The following is a 22039-nucleotide window of genomic DNA, read 5'->3' as shown; positions in this document are numbered from 1 at the left end:
GCTGGGCCCGTTCCCCAGTGGGGCCATGTGCTCCCCCCCCCCGGGACGTACCGTTCCCGCCAGCGCTGCGATCCTGTCTCTGTGGGCAGCCCCGGGGAGAGAGCCTCAGACACTGAGCCCCCTGCCCCCCACGGGTGCAGAGGGACAGAGGGGTCTTGCTCTGCCGCTCCCTATGGCAGCGAGGGCCCCTGTCTCCAGACCGCCGGGTGATGCTTACGAGTTAATCAGCCCCCGGGAGCAGCCCAGCCATGGAGGGGCAGAGCCACCGTGCCGCAGGCTGCCCCACGGGGCCGGGGCCTTCTGCAGCCAGGCTGGGCCCCCACCCACAGGCCCCACTTAATAGGTTACCGTAACGTCTAACCACTTCAGAAACGGGATTTTCCATCCTGCTCTGAGCTGGGCTCTCTTGCGGCACAGGAGGGAGGAGGAGGCTGCACCTGCTTCCTAGTGCAGAATGAGGAGGCCGATGTGGCGTCATTTGGGACAAGGGGACTGTTGGGGGGAGGAGCAGGGGGAGAGAGGAGTGTGGCTTAGTGGTTAGAGCAGAAGACTGGTGGCTACGGCTCCTGGGATTTTCCCCAGTGAGGGGTGGGGGAAGGATGTGTGGCCTAATGGCGTGGTCTGATGGCGTGCCGCGCCTCGCTGATGGCAGTCAAGACTGGCGGGTTCTGTTACACGTTGGCGTATGCGGCTCTGGGCAATGCCCGTCCCCTTCCTGCCTCGGTTTCCCCATCTGCCAAACAGGGTCCCCTCGCTCTGCGTCAGCAAGGCAGAATGAAGCAGTCGCTGTGCAGAAGGGGAGATGCCGCCGTGCCCCGCAGGTCGAAAGGGGGCACCGAGGGTTCATTGCATGGGCTGCGCTTGGCGCCGGAGTCTTTGAAGCCTCAGGGAAAGGCGTTCCAGCTCCTGCCTCCGTTCCTCTCTGCCCCCGCAGCCTTCCAGCTGCCCCTTTGCCCCCGCCAGCCGGGTATCTCCCCTCTCGGGCTGCGGGAGCTGGGGCGTCTCTATGGCAACAGAGAGCACTGCAAGGCCCCTCTCGGTCAAGGCCGGATCAAGATGGGGACGTAAAATCCCGTCGAATCGGTTCACTGGTTCGAGGTGACGTCTCACCGGTTCACGCGCAAACAGGGAGGCGGGAGCGTCCCCCGCCCACGCGTGGCAGGCTGCTCCGGCCCGGCCAGCCGCCGGTTAACCATTCCCATCCCTCCAGGCTGTGTCACGTTTAGGAGGCCCCGGGCATTGCCCAGAACAGTGTGTGATTCAAACGGAGAGGACAGTGACAACAGAAAGAATCCGGTTTATTTGCATCTGCCCCGGGCGCGAGAGGAGGATGCCGCTGTTTGGTTCACTGCACTTCGAAGCCCCGTTGCCGGTGGAGCCCGGTAGCCTGGGAGAGTTTGCCCCCTTGGCTGGGTGGGCTGGTGCCTGGCACCGGGACCTGGGGACCCCGGCGGAGTCTGCCCTGGAGAGCTCCTCACGAAACAGTCGCAACGCTCCCCTGCCGGAGACGAGAACCGGGCCCTGGAAATGGGGCTTTTGCATGTTCTCTGCCAGGCTCCAGGAGGCACAGCCGGCTCCCGGGCTAGCCCTGCCTTCCCCGCAGCGGGTGTAGCCGTGGCCTGGGCTTGCCGCGTAAGACCCCCGTGATCACTGGCGGGCAACCCCGCCGAGGTGCCTGAGCAGAAACCCCTTGGCTGGAAGAGAGGGGGTGCCTGGCAGGGTCTCTGAGCTTTGGGGCATGCGCCCCTCCCCCCCGGATCTGCAGCAGCTGGAGTTTGTTAAGCATCAGGACATGCTGCCAAGTTCATTTTTTCTCCCACTCTCCTATGGGGGCAGGGTGGGAGCAGGCGGGGGAGGGGGGTTCCCCGGGGAGATGGGCGGTGGTTTGATTTGATCTTGGGACCTGTCTGTGCGCTGGGCCAGGCCCCCCCTCGCCTTGGCCCGGCCAAGCTCCAGAAATAGACCCGTGAACCTTTCCCAAGGCCAGGCAGGATCATACTCCCGGGACGGACAGGGGCGCCCTCTCCGTGCGAGTTAGCGCGTCTGCTCTAGACCCGGCAGATCGATGGCAGCAGCGTCGCCCTTCCGGGTGGCGTAGACGTGACCCAGGAGGCGTGAACACAAACTGCCAGGAGGCGCCTGTCGCAGCGGTGGGCGCAGGAGAGCCGCGTGCCCATTGCAGGTTGAACCTCGCCAGTCCAGCACCCTGGGGATCCGACCGGTGCCGAACCAGAGAATTTCCCGGACCACGGGAGATCAGTATTGTCTAGCTTGCTGGGCTGCTAGAGGCCAGCGAGGGGTAAATTCGAGCTAAATAACAGAACACGGAGAGCCAGGACTGGGGGCTGTCAACAAACTTTATGGGACCGCAGGAAACTTGGCCACCCCCATGTGAAGCGGACACCCGGCTCACTGAAATCACGCCGGACCACGGATGTTGCCGGATCAGAGAGGTCCCACCTGTAGTGAGTGGTCGGTTTCGAGCCATTCCAAATGGCGATGCCTTTGGCCGAGTGTTGCTGGCTCATCGCTCAGGGCAGGTCGGAGTTTGGCCTTGTAGCTGGGGGCGTCTGGCTGCACAGACGGGCGGGGGCCTCCTCCGGGGGTGAAAGCCGACGGGCTGGCTGCCCGGTTCTTCAGAATCTCGATCCCCAGCCAGGGTGGCTGCTGGCTGCCCCTGGGAAGGGCCGTGGCGTCGGCTGCCGTGGCTCGGCCCAGGGGGCTCGGCTTGCCGGAGCCCAGTACAACCCGAGTGTTTCCTGCCAGTGCAGAGTTCTGCTGCTTGTTTTTGCCGGGGGCCTGTGCAGGGCCGGCGCTGCGGAGGGAGCGGTGCGACGTGGCAGGCCCAGCCTGTGCCGCTTCTCCAGCCTTCGGCTTGTGGAACCAATTTGAAGGCGAGCAGGGCGGCTCGTCATTTCCTCCCGGGATCCCCAGGCTCTGCGGACACAGCGGTGCCGGGGGGGATGGCCCCTCGTTAACACAGGGCCCTGCCCCGCAGCGCGCTCAGGCCAGCCGCTGCCTAATTGTTAGGGGGGAGGAGAGAGCAGGGGCCCCTTCCCTGACCTTCCTGGGGTCTCCTCGACCCCAGGGGCTGCTTGTCCCTCGGCAGAGGGATTTAAATGTGTCCTTAGCTCAGGAGGCCACGGCCGAGGGAGGGAGAGTCAGCCGTACTGTGAGCGCCAAGGGGGCTGCTAAACCGGCCAGGGAGCAGACTCTGGTCCGGGAGGGCGGTAACGTGCGGGTGTGTATCAGCTGTAACTTGTTGTGCAGTCGAATCTCACAGCCCTGACCAGGGCTCGGAGGCTCACCGTGCAAGGTGCTGTACAAACATAGCCCGGAGACGTGCTCCCTCCCCCAGACAGCTTCCACTCTGCTCCTTGGGGAGGGAGACGCTGGGAGCAGCAAGAGATGGGGCCAAGCACCAGGTAAGAGGGAGACAGTTGGGGCTGGTTTAGCGGAGTCGTCAGGGCACACGTGTCAGAACGGCCTCACGGGGTCAGGCAGACGGTCGGTCCAGCCTCGTCTCGTCTGGCCGTGGCTGCAGCTGGTGCCTCAGCGGGAAGGAACAAAACGGGGTAATTCTCCGACAGTCCGTTCCCCTGTCACCCCCTCCTGGTTTCCGGCTGTCAGAGGCTTAGGGACACCCGGAGCAGGGGGTTGTGTCCCTCTGGTGAACAGCCGCTGATGGACTTGCCCTCCAGGGACTTAGCTTATTCTTTTCTGGCCTGCACCACATCCCGTGGCAACCAGTGCCACAGGCTGACTCTTGAGTGAATCCCAGTGTCCTCTGGTTTGTTTTCAACCTGCGCTTTGTCACTGGGCGACCTGGGTCCTCGCGTTACGCGGAGGAGTAGATCACGCTTCCCTGGTCGCTTTCTCTCCCCCATTCTTGGCGTTCTGGCTTGTTCCTGGCGTCCTGGCCTTGGCGGTGGGACTTGCCGCCTGGGACGGAGATGGTTTGCGACGGCGTGCGCCCAAACACAGTGAGCGGAGAGTCGCCTGGTCGCTGGGAGTTGGCGGGAGCTGGCTGCTTCCTCCGGGCTCTGTTCTCGTCACGCTGTAGGAGCCGGCTCCTGCCAGGGACTCTGATGCCCCAGTGGAGACAACGTGCCGTTGTTACAGTCGCTTGCCGAGATTTCCCATCGGTCGGGATGGAGTCCAAGTTCCTTCATCTCTCCCATTCACGTGGCTTTATAGCAAAGTCTGGGGTGGCCTGTTGTTTTTGTTCCCTCTGACAGCTCCTCGTAGAGCAAGCTCTCGGGAGCGCGTCCGTCGGGCTCTCGGGAGCGCGTCCATCGGGCTCTCGGGAGCACGTCCGTCGGGCTCTCGGGAGCGCGTCCGTCGGGCTCTCGGGAGCACGTCCGTCGGGCTCTCGGGAGCGCGTCCGTCGGGCTCTCGGGAGCGCGTCCCTCTAACCTACTGGGACCCCTCTTAAAAGCCAAAGTGTCCCAGTCTTTTTAATCTCTCCTCCCGTGGAAGCTGGTTGGTCGTTTCTGTTGCCCTTCTCTGGTCCTTTTCCGATTCTCCTAAAGCTTTGTTGAGACAGGGCAACCGGCGCTGCAGGCGAGGTTTGGGCGTACCATGGATTTCTGTAGTGCAGTATGTTACTTACTATTCTCTGTTCCCAGGGTGAGCAAATACCGGCCCGAGGGCTGGATCCAGTCCACCAGGGTAGCTCCTGGCGGGACCCCACTGCTGTATTTCCCTGCAGGTGCAGGCGATCACATTTCTATTGGCCGTGGATCGCTGTTCCTGGCCAACGGAAGCTGCAGGAAGCGGTGTCCTGGTCCGCACCGCTTTCCGCTGCTTCTGTTGGCTGGGAATGGTGATCTGCGGCCAACGGGAGCTGCCATTGCCGGTACCTGCAGCCGCGCAGGGAAATCCAGCGGCAGGGGCTAATCCTGGCGAACCGTCGCCGTGTTATTGCCCACCCCGATCTATTCCTTTCCTGGTGGCTCCTAATATTCTAGGAGCTTGTTCAGCTGCCTTGGCACTTGGAGTGGCTGTTTTCCAAGAACGCTCCACAGTGATCCCAAGATCTTCCTTGAGCGGTGACGGTTAATTCAGACCCCTCGTTTTGCGTGTGGGGTTGGCATCGGCTTGTCCAACTGGCCGCTTTGTTGCCCAGTCACCCGCTTTTGTGAGATCCTTTGGGAACTCTTCCCAGCTTTGCCCTCACCTGTCCTGAGGCATTTTATAGTGTCTGCAGGTCTTGCCTCGCTGCTTCCCCCCTTTGCAGATGATGATCTGGCGGGGAGGCGGGAATCATTTTGATTGTGCTCCACGGAATCAAACTGTAAATACTGGGAACCCCTTCGAGCCAGGGCGAGCTGCAGCGCAGCCCCCCGCCCCGAGTTCCAGGAGCATCTCCTCTGTGAAAGCTGATCGTTCCTAGCCTTTGCTCCCTGCCTTCCAGCCAGTTCCCGATCCAAGAGAGGTCGTTCCCTCGTCTCCCATGATTGCCGACTTTTGACCCCCTCAAGGGCCTTCTGAAAGTCCAAGCGCACTGTATCTGCTAGATCCCTCTTGTCCACGTATCGGGTGACCCCCTCTCGCTTTCAGGAGTGTGCAAACCCCTGTATGAAATATTCCCCCGGATGTTTGTTAAGAAGCCTTCCTGGGCAGACAATGGATTGGGGGGGTGAAGAGTGGGGCCGGAGCGGCCTTGCCAGTTCCCGACAAACCCCGGCCTATAAAAGGGGTGGTGAAACCCAAACAAAATCTGGAGCCCTCTGCATCCGTGCTGGGTTTTCTTAGGAGGAACTAACGGAGTCCGTGCCTGGGTCTCTGCCTCCGGCACACACACAGCAGCCATTCAGCCAAGCTGGAGAAACAGCCTTTATATAAACAGCCCCAACTTCAAACATCAATAAAATCCTTTTTCCTGCCCTGCCTTCCCAGCCCCGCTGGTAACCGAACCTCTCCAGAGAGCTTTCTCCAGCCGCCATGCGGCATTCTGGCTTGTAAAGGCCGTGTGCTCCCGCGCACACAGGGAAGGACGTTGTGCCGGTGGCTGGCTTTCCTTTGTGCATGGTGCAAACTCTCCAGGCCTGTTTCTGATTGTACGTCCAAGCCGGATGTGTCTGCCGGGCCTTTGGGAACACAGGGTCTGGGCCGGCACCAGATGCTTCTGCGGAAGAAACCCGGCAGCCTTGCTGATGGGAGAACCCGTCTCTGCAGAAGCGTCCTCCCCGCCCTCGTTAGTGAGATCAGTGCATGGCCTGCAGCAGGAGGTTTTGGTCGCCCTTCCCAGATTCCTGGGTTTGTTGAATACTCCTCCTTGTTGCGCTGGCCCTTCTGTTTGCCGTATTCCAAAGCCTCTTAAATTCTCGGCCTCGGTGGCGTCTTGTGGCAGTGAGTTCCGCAGGATCGCTCTCTGCCTTGCGGCGGAGTACTCCTTGTCTCACACTTACGAGGGCTGTGCCGTTGGCCGCCTCTCCTTCCCGTGTTATAAGACGCAGTGAAGAGGTGTTCCCAGGTTGCTTTCTTTCCGTGAGCATCTCCCTGCCACCTGTGTTCCCTCCCCCGCCCCCCCGCGCCCCACAGCACTGCCTAAATAAGGCTTCCTTTTAGCTCCACTTAGCGGCTTCCCCTCGTCTGTCCGGCAGGAGCAGCCCTTTTCTGTGTGTCACACGGAGACCCACGATGCTTTACAAGCAGTAAGCGAGCTCCGGGGGAGTGTCTCGGGGGGGGGGGGGCGTGCCTGCCTCGCCACATTAAACGTGGCCCCAGGCGAGCGTCCTCTCCCGGTTTGCAGAGGGACAAACCGAGGCACCGTGTGGTGAAGTGACCTGCCCGGAACACGTAATGAGTGTGTGGCGGAGCCTGGAATAGGCCGCCGCAGCCTTATCGCCCCCACGGGAGAGCCCAGGGTGGGCAGGTCCCGGTTCGGGGCCTGGCTCTACGTTGGGGCGTGCTGCTGGGGGGCAGGGCGGCCAGGAGGGGACCCACTGAAAGCAGGGAACCCCGGGAAAACACCTCGGTTTCCTCTCCCCAGCCCCGGGATGGGGGTTACCCCAGCAACAGGCGCGTAGCCGGGAGTAGGCCTGAGTGGGCCCCCCCCCCCAGCCAGGGAGCAAGATCGGAGCACGGGGGCTTCTCCTGGCGAGTTTTCTGGGGTGCGGGACTGGGGCCTGCTCCCCTCCTGTCCCTCCCCCCGTTGTTCCCCCCAGGGGGGCCCTTCTGGCTGCGGCACTGGACAAGGGAGGGTGTTTCTATCCCCCCTCCCAGCAGTACCGACAGGGCCTGCCACCGCCCTCTAGCAGGGCTTTTCCTAAACGGCTAATTGCCCCCCCCCCCCGCTAGCTTGTGGGGGCTGCCCGCATTTCCCCAGCTCAGCCTCCCTCCCCAGCGGCACTGGGACAGTTACAGGAGTGGGGGTGCAGCGCTGCGCCCCCCCATTTACCCCGTCTGTGCCCCTCCCCGCCTCCGGGGCTGGCTTTCCCACACTTCTCTCTCCCCCTGCCCTGCGGAACAGGGAGCTGCCCCTTTAGCAAAGCCCCAGGCCTGTTTCGCTCCCTCCCTGGGGGCTGGGGCCGAGCTGTTCCTCCAGCCTCTGTGCCAGGCCCCTCCGAAACGCCCCTGCCGAGGGGCTCCTGCTGCTTCCCCTGGAGAGGCCTCCGAGCGGTGCCCGGGCTCGCCACGCGGCCGGCATGCGGGGTGGGAATCCGGCCCCTCCCGGGGCTCTCGAAAGCCCTTGGCGGGAAAGGCCCGGGAGCCTGGCACAGCTCGCGCGGGGAGGCCGTGCCGGCGGCAGGGAAAAGCGCAGAGGCTGCCTGGGGGCCCGGTTGGCAAAGGGCTAATTGCTGCCAAAGAGCTTTAATGAGCTGCCTGCTGAATGGCTGGGTGCGCCTTTGTGCTGGCCGGCTTCCACGCCGCAGCCCGGCCGGACCGAGGGCCCCTTCGTGGCCAGAGAAACTGCTGCCTTTGGGCTGAAGAGCCGAGCGGAGGGACCCAGCCGCAGCGGGCGGAGTGTCCCCGGAGGGGTGTGCGCCTTGGGAAGGGCCGGGAGCGCGAGCCAGGCCGGTGGGGAGAGGAACCGGGAAGCGCCGAGTCTGGTTTGGAGTCGCCTGGCAGGAAAGCGCGACGCGTAACCCGCCGGCCGGGGGGTGCTCCTGAGCCGGGAGGCGGCTCACGGCCCCTTTCCGTGCGGCTCGCTGGAGCTGGGTTGCACCCAGGCGGGGTGGGGGTGAGGCTCTCCCAGAACGACGGCACCTCTGGGGTGGCTGTGACCACCGGCTCTGTCCCCAGTCCGGTCCCTGGAGCCAGGGGCGCCCCTCAACCTCAGGGGCCCCCACGCCTCCCCCCATCACCGTCCTCCCGCCTCGCCCAGGTGCAGCTGCTAAGGCCGCCTTCTGTCCTGCCCCAGGGGCACACGGCTCGCCTCATCAGGAGGTGCAGAGCCCAAATCGCTCTTCCTGCCACCTCCTCGGGCTCCCCCCATGGCCTCGCCCCCCCCCCCCAGCTCGGTCAGGCCCCGGTTGGCTTCGAACCCGGGACCTCTGGAGCTTGGTGCATGAGGCTCCGGATGCGCTAAACGCCCCCGGCCAGTCAGCGAAGGCTGTGGAGCCAGCTCGTGAGTCTCTCTGGAAGTGTCTCAGTCCCACACCCTGCACAACCCTCACCCACCCTGCCCCCCTCAGAGCCCCGCCCGCCCCCTGCCCATCTCGCCCCCCCGCACGCTGGCCCTGTCGCAGGGTTGAGGAGCTGGGGCGTTCCTGCAGACAGCCGCTCCCGGGCCGTCTCGCTTCGTACTGGACCGTGGGGTCCAGGAGGCCAGACCATCGAATGGTCCCTTCCTCGCTACCAGGCCGTGACGTCTCGGCGCGTACCTCGTGGTGTTTCCAGTTCCCCTCCGTCTGGCCGGGGCTAACGGAGCTGCCCCCTCCGGACCACACACCTAGCCCCGGCCGTGGCCGCTTGTTTCACTCCGGTTCAATAACCACCCTCTCCCCTTTCTCTTTCCCCCGCAGGCTTTTGAGTAACAACAAGATCACGGTGCTGAAGAACGGCTCTTTCTTCGGACTGCACGTTCTGGAAAAGCTGTAAGTGCCCGTCGGCCCATTGCGCGTGCTGCCCGCTCCGGGCTCCTAACGAGGGCTGGGAGATGAGTGGCCAAAGCAGAGCAAACATGACAGGGGAGCGGAGGGGGAGGGAGAGGTTTGTGCTGCGGCGGAGGGGGCGGGGGGACGGTGTTGGGGGGGGGGTGGATGGAATTAAACTCCCGGCCCAGTGCCATTTGCCTGTCGTTGTGGCGCTGTACGTGGGGGGAATTGCACGTCTACCTCCCCCACGCTGGCTGACGGGCGCATGGGCGAACAGCTGATGCCTGTCAGGCTGAGTCTTCCTCTCTGTGAACAGGGCTGTATCTCTGAGCTCACCGGGTTACCACGGCCTTGTTCGGGCTCTCGGGTCCCTTTGCCCGGGAAGGCTGCGGGGATGAGTGGCGACAGGCAGTTTTCCCTCTAATCGGTTCCGTCCAGGTGCGGAATCAATTTTATGTACATGAATGTGCACCACCAGTAGAAGCAAACCCCTCGCTGGGGGCGCCATGCTAATCCGCTGGGCGGCACAAGCGCCCGGCTTACAGGGAGCCCTGGCGGCAGGACAGCGTCTTTCCTCCCTAGGTGTCCGGTTAAAGCCCAACCCAGCGTGAGCTGTGTCTCTGCCACGAGCGAGGAGGGTCTGAGCCCCGTGCCATGCGGGCAGCATTCGCCATGCAGACCCTAGCAGCACAACTGCCCCTCGGCTCGTGGTGTCCCTGTGCCCTCTACGGCAGCGTTTCTTAAACTGTGTTCCACGGCACACCGGTGTGCCACGAGCCAGTCGGAGGTGTGTTGCGGAGAACAGAATTCAAAATGGCCGCCCTTAAAGGGGCAGGCAACTTTTTTTTTTTTTGCTCAATAACTTTTCCCTCAACCTTCTCCTTTCCCCCAACCTTTTTGTTTGTTTGTTTTTTGCACTCAACAAAAAATCCTTGGTGTTGCTCATAAAAAAAAATGATTGTTTAGTGTTCCTCCGTCTTAAAAAGTTTAAGAACCACTGCTCTACAGGATGGGGTGGGGCATCAAGGTTGGGTGCCCAAGGTGACCCAGGCAGGTGCCTGTGTGAGGCAAACAGAAAGGAGCGAGGTCGTGTTGTGCTGCTTCTCTGCTGTCTGTCTCCTCGTCATCCAGCCCCCTGCCCCGGGACGCCCCCCGCAGCGTTCGCAGCCCGGCGGTGGGAAACGATCGATTCGGAGAGCAAAAGCAGCTGCTCTGGCGCAGCCCGCGGGGCGTCAGAGAGAGAAACCGTCCCCGTCCCGGGGGCTGCGGCGAGAGGCTCTCGCGGGGGCTCCAGGAAACAAGCCCCGCTTCAGACGCTCTCTGGCAAGCCACGCTGGGCCTGGCCGCGTCTGCGGGGGCGTTGATTTGCGGGGTGCCCGGATGAAAAGCGACATTGTCCCTCGAACAAAGTCAACGTTCTTGTATCCCCGTGAAAGGCATCGCTCTGGCGGGAGCCTCTCAGGAGGGGAGATTTATGGGCCCCATATGGATTTGATCTGGAGGTATGTAGGAGAGGGCTCTGTACACTGAGGGGTTTTGTTCCCGGAGGCGGCTTCTCTGAAGGGCTCGGGCGTTCCCGCAGCGGCTCGGGGACTCTGGCTTGATGTAGGGCGTGAGTTTGAGAGGGCAGCCTGCGCACCGGGTCCCGGGAGGCAGCAGAGGTTCCCGGCTAGGCTCGGAAGAGACGGCAGCGGGGGGAGCCAGAGCAAAGCGGCTCTGTAAACGGTTGGACAGCGCTCCCCAAAACCTGCCCTGAGTCTTGCTGGGGGGATGATGATGTCGTCTCCATCCCTGGTCTGCCGGGCCGGTGCCGGGGAAGGGGCCACGCTTGAGTCAAACCGTCACTCTCCCCAGGAGAAAAGGGCTTAGTGGTTTCAGGGCCTTGTTTTTACATACTGGTTACTGTGGGGCCGGCTCCCGCACAGCTGGGAGCGTGTCTGGGATTCTACAGCACCGCGGGGGCCACCTTTTGTCTTCTCTCCCCCGGCAGCGAGCTTGTTGGCTGTCACGCCCCACCCCAGAAGAGGTTGCATTTCTCCAAGGTGTGACGTGGGAGAGCCATGTGCTTTGAGGTCCTGCGGGAAGGCAAGGCAGTCGAGGGGTGTGATCTCTGGCCAGGTGTGTGTGTGGGAGGGGAGTATAACGTGGTTCCCAAACTGGGAGGCATGGGAAGACATTCCAGGGGGGTCGTGAGGCAACTCAGGGCCCCCCCCATCAAGTTTTGCTGCCCTGCTCAGTGTTTTTTTTTTGCTCAACAAGTTTTTTTGGGGGGAGGGGGGGAGCGTGAGGGTTTTTCAAAACTCAGAAAGGGGGGCGTGATGCTGAGCCACTGCCTTAGACTGAGATGCTAGTTGCCAATGATAGTCCCTTGCTGCTGTCCAAGGAGCTCTGTGGTCTACAGGTGCTAACTAGCCCCCTTGCAAAGCCAGGAGTCTCGTGGTGGGTTACAGGTGGGGAAATCAAGGCAGAGCAACTTGCCCTTCCTCTAAACCACCAGGCCGATGTATCTTCCCAGTGGCGGCAGCTGAGCAGCCAGGAATTGGTTAGACCCAGGAGCTGCCTTGCTTCCGTGCAAACGAGTAAAGGAGAGCGAAGCTGTGCGACAGGAGAGGTACAATCTGGGCTCTTGCGAATATCTCCTGCTGGGGCACGCAGGTTAATTGGCCTTAAATCAAAGCCCTGAACCAATACTCCCTGGTATCGTTTCCCATCCGCGTGCGGAATAAATTTGCTACATGCACCGAGGCATGGGTGCACCACCAACGGAAACACAGAACCTCTCTGGGGGCGCCCTGCTGATCAGCTGGGCAGCTTTGGATTCTCTTCTGAGCGCCCGGCTTCCAGGGGCACTGAACCAGGTGCCGATTCTCGCTAGCCCCACATGGCCCCACTACGGTTCCTGCCTCCTGGACTGTCCGCAGCCCCCCATCCTCCCCACGCAGTGGCCCTTCTAGCTCCCAAAGAAAGAGTTGCTGGAAGGCCAGGGGACCGGGGGGCGGGGAAGAGAGGGTGTTTCTTTTTGCTGCAAGAGGAGCCAAGTGTGACAGGTAGCCGCGCCTGGCCCGGGGGTGGAGAGGCGAGAGGGCGTGTGGAGGAGGGGAAGGGGAGAGGTGGGTAGCGGTTCGGTACGGGCCGTAGGCGCGAGCTCTGCTGAGCCGTGTCAGGCCCGGTGACGTGCGCTTAGCCCCTGCGCAGCTGGCAGGGAGCTCACACAAATGCCCCATTCACGTCCCGCTCGCGCACTCGGCACAGCTGCTACTGACTTGCTGGCAGGGAAGGGGGCCTGGGGCCGCCGTGGGGCGGGGGCGGCCGAGGGCGAGTCGCTGCACCAGGCCTCTGCTATCGTGGGGCCGCGGCTGGGACCGAGGTGGCTGATTTTAGGCTTCTCAGCTGGAAATCTCTAGGCAGCCTTGTGCCCCATTTCTCCTCGCCCCCCGCCTTTGCTAAGTGCTCGGCGCTGCCTGGCCGAAAGCAGGGGCAGGCCCTGGGCGGGGCTATTTTCTGTCCATCCCCCAGGCCCTGGGGGCATCTGTGAGGCCAGAGGCCGCCCTGCTGTGGCCCAGCGGGCGGAACGGACCCTAAATGCTGGGCCCCACATCCTAGGGTGGCCTCAGTGTGGCGGGAGCTGGTAGGCGATTGAGCAGGGGTGGGGGGAAGGGAGGGGCAGGGCGAGTCCTGCTCACGAGCACCAGGCTGTCAGGTGCCCCCCTCTGGGCAGCCGGTTTCCTCTCGCGACTCCCATGCGCTAGCAAGATGCTGGGGTGTCTGGGCTGCAAACGGACCCGCCAATGGGGCGGCCTAAAGGGAGAGCTGCCCCGGGGCCGGGTGATTGAAAGTGCCCAGTGGTGGATTCTGGGAGCTGCCGGCCCTTTAAATCGCCGCCGGAGTGCCGTGCTGGGCCGCGCCACGCGCTCTGGGTAGCCCTGAGCACTGGGGGGCAGTGCTGTGCGCTGGGGGGGCAGTGCTGTGCACTGGGTAGTGCTGAGCGCTGGGGGGAAGTGCTGTGCACTGGGTAGCGCTGAGCGCTGGGGGGCAGTGCTGTGCGCTGGGTAGCGCTGAGCGCTGGGGGGCAGTGCTGTGCGCTGGGTAGCGCTGAGCGCTGGGGGGGCAGTGCTGTGCGCTGGGTAGCGCTGAGCGCTGGGGGGGCAGTGCTGTGCACTGGGTAGCGCTGAGCGCTGGGGGGGGCAGTGCTGTGCACTGGGTAGTGCTGAGCGCTGGGGGGGCAGTGCTGTGCACTGGGTAGTGCTGTGCGCTGGGGGGGCAGTGCTGTGCGCTGGGTAGCACTGAGCGCTGGGGGGCAGTGCTGTGCGCTGGGGGGCAGTGCTGTGCGCTGGGGGCCAGTGCTGTGCGCTGGGGGGCAGTGCTGTGCGCTGGGTAGCGCTGAGAGCTGGGGGGGCAGTGCTGTGCACTGGGTAGTGCTGTGCGCTGGGGGGGCAGTGCTGTGCGCTGGGGGGCAGTGCTGTGCGCTGGGTAGCGCTGTGCGCTGGGGGGCAGTGCTGTGCGCTGGGGGGCAGTGCTGTGCGCTGGGTAGCGCTGAGAGCTGGGGGGGCAGTGCTGTGCACTGGGTAGTGCTGTGCGCTGGGGGGGCAGTGCTGTGCGCTGGGGGGCAGTGCTGTGCGCTGGGTAGCGCTGTGCGCTGGGGGGCAGTGCTGTGCGCTGGGTAGCGCTGAGAGCTGGGGGGGCAGTGCTGTGCGCTGGGGGGCAGTGCTGTGCCCTGGGTAGTGCTGTGCGCTGGGGGGCAGTGCTGTGCACTGGGTACCGCTGAGAGCTGGGGGGGCAGTGCTGTGCACTGGGTAGTGCTGTGCGCTGGGGGGGCAGTGCTGTGCGCTGGGTAGCACTGAGAGCTGGGGGGGCAGTGCTGTGCGCTGGGGGGGCAGTGCTGTGCACTGGGGGGGCAGTGCTGTGCGCTGGGTAGTGCTGTGCGCTGGGGGGCTGAGCGGGGAGGGATGAGGGCTGGCTGCTTTCGACCCTGCCCCTTCTGGGAGCGCGGGCTCTGAGCCCAGCCCTCAGCCGGGAGCAGCGGCCCGGGGGCCTGACAGAACAGCCCGTGGAGGGAATCTGCTGTCCTGACTCATCGGCGTTTGCTCCGCGCCGTCCTTGACCTTGGCTCCCGAGACCCTGCCGGTCCCTCCGCCTGCCCCGATACCCGGGAATCCCTCGTCTAACGGGCGGGACGCCTGGCTGCTGGAAATCTCCAAGTCTCCTTCTCGGCCCAGCCCGGCTGCACTGCACGTCTGCGCCCAGAGCGGCGCTAGCCCCCGGTCGCCTCTGGAATCGGGGCCCGGAGCCCGGGGGGCTGCTCCCTCTTAGCTCCCCCCTCCCCCTCCGGCGGGCCCTGCAGCAAGTCGTTGTCCTGGACAAGGGCGGTGATTGTCTCCCAGCAGCGGGATTCGGCCATGCCCCCGTGCCCTCGGCAGCTGGACAGCGGGCGGGCGAGTGCGGGGGGGGGAGCAGCGCCCAAGGAGGCCTGGTAGCCGGTGCGGAAACGCGCCCCCTGCCTTTGGGGGGGGCTGAGCTCACCCCATCCTGGCCCCGCTCCTGGCTGGTGCTGTGCGGGAGCGGGGGGGGGGGGGTACCAGGGATGGGAGATCTCCCCTTTCTCAGCATTAACTAACCCCCCCATTGTCTTTCTGGCCTCATGGGCTGCTCCCAGCCCCCCCCCCCCGTGCTGTCCGGTCCGAGCCCAGGCCCCCCCCCCATGTGACAGCAGCTGTCGGCCGGGCCCGGGGCCGCGCGGCTCGGAGCTCGTTAAAGGCCCGTCGGGTGGGCTCCTTGTCCCCACCAGCCCGGGTTGCTCATTACGCGCTGCCTGCGGCTCGTGGGCCTCCCTGACGAGCCTCAAGGGGGGGGGTTTGAAAGCACCGTGGGAGAGTCGCTGGACTGCAGAACGTGACTCCCACGAACCTTGCTGTGCCAGGGAGGCAGTGGGGTCTAGTGGGGAGAGCAGGGCTGGGGCGTCGGGGCAGCCGGTTCTGTTCCTGTCCCTGGGTCCTTTGCCAGCCTTGGAGCCGGCTTGCAGAGACATGAAGCAAACGCCAAGACTTGCTTCAGCTGCAGCGTGACCCTCAGTTGCGCCGTGAGATCCGGGGGAGCTGCAGCCGCAGTCCTGGGGAGCCAGCTGAGGTCACGCTGTCAGGGCCACACCCCAACCAGTGGGGGGGCCGCTCCCCGAAGCCGGTACCAGCACGGAACAGGCTCCGGGAGACCTTAGAGCACTTCAGCCTTCGCCCCACCCGGACACCCACGTCCAATGTGACCAGGTGCAGGAAGGTCACAGACCCCGAGAGCACTCGGACACTAGGGGAGGGACCCCGAGAGGCCATCGAGTCCAGCCCCCTGCCCTCCCGGCAGGACCCAGCACCGTCTAGCCCATCCCTGCCAGGTGTCTGTCCAACCTGCTCCCCAATGTCTCCAGGGATGGAGACCCCACAACCTCCCCAGGCAACGGATTCCAGTGTTTCACCCCCCTGACAGGCAGGAACTTTTTCCCAATGTCCAATCTAAACCTTCCTTGCTGCAGTTTAAGCCCCTTGCTGCTTGTCCTGCCCTCGGAGGCTGAGGGGAATGATTTTTCTCCTTCCTTGGAAGGCGTTGGTCCGTGTACGGGGCCACGCCGCGTTGGGAGTTGCAGCTTCGCGCTCTGCTTGTGGTCTCAAAGGGCGTCCAAACACTCACAGACTGACCCTCCCATTCCGGCCGGTGTTGTGCGGCAGCAACACGCCCCCCTTTGCCGAACTACAGGGGGGAGAACCCCGGAGTCCAGCACCCCCTCTTCCTGCCGAGCAACAGCCAGGCCACCCTTGCGTTGATTCCTCGGGAATCTGGCATCAGCCTCCCAGGGATAAACCTTCCGGTCGCTGCAGCTTCCCCCGTGGGGGCGTTATTTCCGTCGGGGGTGTCTTGCACCTTGCGCTGAGACGGCACAGGCGTGGGTGCCCCGTGATCTGGCTTTGCTCTGGCAGGCGGGCGTCATCTCCCCCGCCGGGTCCGAGTTTCAGTGGGAGAGGAGCAACGTTCTGACGCTTTTACCCTGGGATTGAATTGGGAACACGCCGAGGGTCTGTGAACTGGCCCCTCCGGCTTCCCGCATAGCCCCTCGGCCGTTGCCTCTGGGCGCCCCGGCAGGCCGGGCTAACTGGCGCGTGGTCGGCCTGCGGCAGGGACCCGTTCCTGGTGCTCTTCACGGGGAGGCGGAGTACCGCACCCAGGCTGTGTGTGGCAGGGACGTTCGAGGTGAATCAATTCACCGTTTCCCCGATAAGCGGATGCGTGTCGGGTAAGGGTCTCGGTTACGCTCGGCCGGCGGGGCAGGCCAGCTGGCAAGGCTACCGGTCACTCCCGGGGTGGAGACTTCGCAGCCTCCGACCGGGGGGCCCGAGATGGCTGCTCTCTCCCCGGGAGGCTTCCCTGCAGGCTCTGCAGTATAAAGCGAAGCCTTTTAGCAGACACAGGCTCAGCCTATGACAGGGTTTGTGAAACGGCCACTGACTGGATAACTCGGGGCTGATGCTGGACGGGCTATGTGCCTCTCCAAAGCTCCTGAGCTCCACAGCGAAGTCTGCCCATGCCCTCTGTGTAAAGCAGGTAGCGCCAGAGATGGACTGGCAGCTACAGCAGGGCAGCGTGAGGCTGGAGCTTCAGGGGCTGTTCCTGGCTCTGCTACAGATTCCTCGGGGGACCCTGGGTAAGTCACTTCATCTCTCGGTGCCACCTGTGAAACGGGGCGTGTGATAAAACAGCCGGGCGCTGAGCTGTGGTGGGGAGCAGACGGGGCTGAAGCTAGAACGAGGACTGTCAGGTGCTTGGCCCGAAGGGGGCAGATTTCGTTTTTCCCAGCATGCATCTCTGGGCTCCTTTCTCTCCAGAGCCCGACGGACGTGCAGTGGCGTAGACAGACCCTCGCCCGCTTGCCCGACGCTGCCAGTCTCACGCACAAACATCTCCAGTTATTTCTTTTTTTCGCCCCAGTCTGGCCAGGGGGCTGTGGGGATTCCCAGGCCCTGGCAGCTGCTAATGAGCTGAGAGAGGGTCCAGAGAGGGGCTTGGGACTTGAATGGCAGTTCCCATTTGCTAATTGCCTCCTTTAACGTGCCAGCCCTGGTGGTTTGTACAGGCCTGTCCTGGCCGGAGGCCAGCTCACGTCATTACATTCTGCTGACCTGAATTCCCCAGCCGCTTCGTGTCCAGCATCACGCTCTTCGCTTCCTGTCCCAAGCGGGTGCTGCTGCGCCCCGCTTGCCTACCGGGTTGCGTTCAGTGGGAGGCAAACCCAAACCTTGCACGTCCCGAGCTGGGATAGCAGCTTGCAAACTTGCTAGAGCCCTTTGGATCCTCCAGGCTGCCAGATGCTGCTTTTCATTTATCATTGAATAAGAAAAAAAGCCAACCATGCTCCATAAATCTCACGCGTGCTTTTATCACGGACAGAAATTCAAGCCAGAATGTTCCAGGCTTGAAGTGCAAAATTCAGCACCAAAATCCACCCTTAAGCATGGGGGGAAGGGAGTGGCTAGTGGCCAAGACCCTGGATGGGAGCTCGAGGCCTGAATTCAATGCCTGGCTCAGCCACTGACTTCCCGTGGGGCCTTGGGCAAGTCACCTGATCTGCCACATCTCAGTGCCCCCGCTGTATGATGATGGCCCCGCAGTGCTCAGACACAGTGGGGACAGGTCAAAAAGGGGGGGGGGGGGCAAGCGCTCCCTTTGACTTTCGTGCTTGGCTGAGTTAGCAGGGCTCTGCACAGCCAGCAGGACCAATTGCCAGGTTGGATTTAGGCCTCGGATTTTTCAAGCCCAAAGGACCATTTGGATCAGCCAGTTGGACACCCGGTTAACCCAGGCCGGAGACTCACCCCCCGATCTCCGCCTTGGAAACGGTCCCCTTTATCTTCAGTCTGAATGGCTCTCGTTTCAGCTCCTTTTGGCTCTCGTTTGCCAGCTGCCTGCTAGCTCCCAGAGGCCTCCGGAGAAAGCCAGGCCAAGGCAGAGCCAGAGTGAGGTGTGCTCTGTCGTTTGGGCTCCCTTCGCGGGGACGGGCCCGGGGCCCTGACGTGCGAGTGGGTTTGGGGCATGGACTGGAACGTGGCTGCCCCTGGCCTGAGAGCCCTGGCGGCTCTCCCCCGGCGTTTGCAACTGAACATCAGCTGAGAGTAACCCGCCGGCGGGGGAGGATCCACGGGGGAGCCGTGAGCTCCGGGCAGGGTGCCATGGCAGGAGGCTCGTAAAAGGAGCAGGCGGGGGCCTGGTTTGTCTCCCCCAGGTAATGCCGATGGCCTTGTGCCCCGAGATGGTGCCAGGTCAAGTATTTAGCACCACGCGCCTCTCCGAGGGGCCTCCCAGAATTCCCCAGGAGTGGGCCAGGGTCCCCGTGCTCGGCCAGGTGATGGCACAAGGCCCCATGAGCGAGGGCGGGGGCCTGTTTGCAGCTGCTCTGCTCTGCTCTGCTCTGCATTGGTCTGTCTGGGGCTGTGGGGTGCCCCAGGCCTCCCCTCCAGCCAGGTGCCCTGCAGGGTCTGGCACCCCGAGCGTGATCCATCCCAGCTGAATCTGCACCCGAGATGGACGGGCAGCTGCAGCCCTGGCAGCTGAGTCTGGGCTCTTTGGGAGTCCAGAGTCAAAAAGCCCCCCCAGCCCTTTTGGGGCCCCAGGCCAGGCTCCGCCGGCCACGGTCACGGCCCAGCTGCACCCTAGAGCGCCTGCTCTTCCCGGCCTGCGGTGAGAGCCCAGCTGCCGGCTTCCAGTAGCCTGTCCCTGAGGAGTCGCCCCGGGTACCGCTCGTCCCTCCTGCACAGCAGGGGTGGCGTTTCCCGGGAGCTGGGCAGCGGCACTGGCTCTGTGTGCGCAGGGCCTGGCACAGCATCCCTGGCTCTGCGCCCAGCTCTCCGGACACGGGCTGTGTGGCTCAGCCTGCTCCGGCTCCAGTCTGCGCGAAGCCCAACACTCAGTGAGCCGAGGGCTCCTCTCCTTGGCGGTGACGGACCCAACCACGGCCTGCTGGCCCTGGAGCTCAGACCCCTGCTTGCTGCCTCCCAGGCCACCTACTTCGGTGGTGCATGGGCCAAAGGCAGGCCGGTGGAATCAGCGACGTGCCATCCAAATGCCAGTGCGACTGTCGCCAACCTCCCTGGTCCCTGTTGGCTCCCAGTCGGCGGCTGGAGAGCCCAGGGAGGCGGCATAAGTGTGCAGACGGAGTGTAACAGGCAGAACGGGGGCTGAAGTGGCCCCTGTCTTCTCCCCCGTCCCTCCGGGGCCGCACCCTCTCGTTCTGCTCTGCGGGCAGCGGTGTAAAACTGACGAGGTTTGGAATGGCCGTTTTGCACTACTGGGTCAGCCACAGCATTACCCTTACACATGCTTTTCCCTTTTGTTTTTGGGAAGATAGGGTCCAGTCGAGACCAGTATTCACTTTGATCTAGAACCTTGCTCTCACTCTCTGCTCCGTAGCCTGGGAAACCAGATGGGTGTGGAGCTGCTCTGCTTGGTTGTGTCTCTTGCTTATCCTCATCGGCTCTGCAGAACATCTTCAGGGTCAACTTCCTTGTAATCTCTGTGACCTGTTAGTTTGTAGTGGAGGAAACTGTTGATTCAATTGGAAATTATATAACTAGTATTTAGGGGTGGGTATAATTGTATTCGTGTTTGCTTATTAATATTCGTGTTATGGGAGTTAGCGTTACCGTTACTAAAGAAGGTTTTAGGAAAAGTAGTGACAGGCGGGTGAATTAACATCGTCACATGGATAAAAGGTTCTGACTGCTGCCAATTCGGGGCCTCCGCGCCGTTGTGCTGAATGTCCGAGGTAACCGTGCCTGGGCAATAAAGCAGTTCCTTTTACCCCCCTCTGCTCTGGGCCGCCCGTTTCTCTTCTCACGGTGGAGTCTACGGGACACTTCGGAAAGGAGTCCCTGGCAGCAGTTCTGAGAGCCTGTTCGGATCCCGGCAGCCTCGCTCGGTTATTTTAGGCCCCATGTGTGGAAATTCAGAGAGGGGAGCGGCCGCTGCGGAGCCGAAACGCATTAGCCGACTCCAGCCCTGAAAGGCCCTGGTGTAGCGGCGCCCCGCGGCCCAGAGAAAAGCAGCTTTCACAGTCAATCAATCCCACGCTCGGTAAACACTGGCAGGCCGCTTGCGCCGGCTGAAAGCGGCTCTTAACTTTCCTGGCACGAGAGCTGGGCAGGTCTGAGACATCCTCCGGGAACGAACGTGCTGGACCGGGAGGGAAACCACAAACCGGCTTCCCTGTTTGCCGGCTCCTGGATTCCGATGCGTGGCACGAGGGAAGAAGGCAGCCGAGGGCAGATTTCCTGCCACATGGAGGCCAGCGGGCTCCGAAATGTGGCAACGGAAATGAGAGAGAACAAGCGTAGAACTTTCTATGGCCTTGCCGCCGGGCTCTGCGTAGTGCGGGCACAGGGCAGGGGCCTGCAGAAAGAGCTTATGCCCGTTCCCCAGTGAAACAAGCTATGCTGGAAAAAGCTCTTCCTAGTCCAGCCACACCAGCAAAACCATTCAAGTGCAGCCGAGGTCTGTGCCCGTGCTCAGAGGAGCAAGTCTGCCACTAGTGCCGGCCGGAGGGAGAGGCTTGTTCACAGCCGGGTCCCGGCAGCCAGGGCACCAGGCTCGAGAGAAGGTGGCTTATGGCTCGGACGTGATTCATAGACTCACGGATTCCCAGGCCAGCTGATAGAGTTGCCAGATGGTTTAACGAAAAATACCGACCCCCTCCCCCCCCAAAAAAAAACACTGGGGAAAAAATTCCGTGGAGAAAAAAAAGGGGGAGACCAAAGTTGTTGAGAAAAAAAAAAAGTGCTGCGCCTTTAAATGACCCCGTGCTCCTCACTGCCCGCCCTCACCAGACGCGTCAGGGGAAAATTGTCCCTGCCGGGCTTCCGGCCGAGGGAAACAGGACGTTGCACGTGTCCAGTATTTTCTGGGTTTTTATTGGACAGTGGACGCAAATACCGGACTGTCCGGGTGAATACCGGACGCCTGGCACCCCTACCAGCCCACCCTGGTCCGCGTGTCTGTCCCCCTCCTTAACCCAGGCCAGAGAACTTTCCCCCCAATGCTTCCCAAACAACGCCCAGCCTTAATGTAATACTCAGGGATGGAGGAATCCGCCGCCACCAGTGCTCCCTGGAAGCTGGGCGCTTGTGCGGTCACTCAGGAGAGAGTCAAATGCGGCTGGCTGATTAGCAGAGCACCCACAGCTAGGCTTGTGTTCCTCCTGGTGGTGCACATTTCGCACCTGCCTTGGTGCACAGAACAATTTATTCCGCACATGGACAGAAAAGATTAAAGGGATCCCTGCCTGCCCCCCGTGGTGGATTGTTCCGGTGGTTCTCTAGGAAAGCAGCCTGACCTCATGCCCGAGTCTCTCTCCAAGCTCTGGGGGGGCCTTTACATTTTTGCACAGGGACAAGATCGAACTCCCCAGGTCCCCGAGCAGCATCTTGGCCCTGCCTTGGGCCCTTTGCGGGCCGGCACTGGGCAGCGAGCTCAGGCCATGCAGTCCCTCTGCCTTGGCGGCACAGTAAGCGCCTCACCGCTTGTCGCCTTTGTGCCTGTCTAAGCCGAGGGGTGGGCAGCTCCCCTCATGCCTGGGCCCCTCGGCAGCTGGCTTGGGGGCACATTGCTCCACGTCGTTCTGAGACTCCCAAAGGGGCCCGGCTGTGTTCCTGGTGCCGACGGAGGGCTCTTGAGGACGGGCTATACTGACCCTGGTGCTGCTCCCTGGGCCACACCGAGGTGGCTTTGGCCCTCTGGGCGGGGTTGCTTAGTGGATGTGGGGGCAGCGTTCCCTCCAATCTTTTCCATCCATGTGTGGAATAATTTTGTGTGCACCAAGCCCTGTGCGAATGTGCACCACCCGGAGACGCACAAACCTAGCCACGGGTGCTCTGCTAATCGGCCGGGCAGCGCTGGAATCTCCCCTGAAGGGCCGCACAAGAGCCCAGCTTCCAGGGAGCGCTGGCTGGACGGGGGCTATCTTTGCG

General features: G+C 62.9%; 1 protein-coding gene across 3 annotated transcripts in view; it reads left to right on the top strand.

Annotated features, from left to right (window-relative positions):
* The window catches only part of ADGRA2 (adhesion G protein-coupled receptor A2), a 67972-nt gene that overhangs the window by 15861 nt on the left and 30072 nt on the right, over positions 1 to 22039 (top strand). For all 3 annotated transcript variants that reach the window (XM_075910872.2, XM_075910871.2, XM_075910870.2), the window contains exon 2: positions 8973 to 9044. In XM_075910872.2, the coding sequence (XP_075766987.2) occupies positions 8973 to 9044 (72 nt within the window). The remainder of the gene's footprint in view (positions 1 to 8972; positions 9045 to 22039) is intronic.

The sequence above is a fragment of the Pelodiscus sinensis genome, chromosome 28 (genome assembly GCF_052426305.1).
Source record: "Pelodiscus sinensis isolate ZL-2025 chromosome 28, ASM5242630v1, whole genome shotgun sequence".
Lineage (NCBI taxonomy): Eukaryota > Metazoa > Chordata > Testudines > Trionychidae > Pelodiscus > Pelodiscus sinensis.
This window is presented reverse-complemented; position numbering and strand designations above follow the sequence as displayed.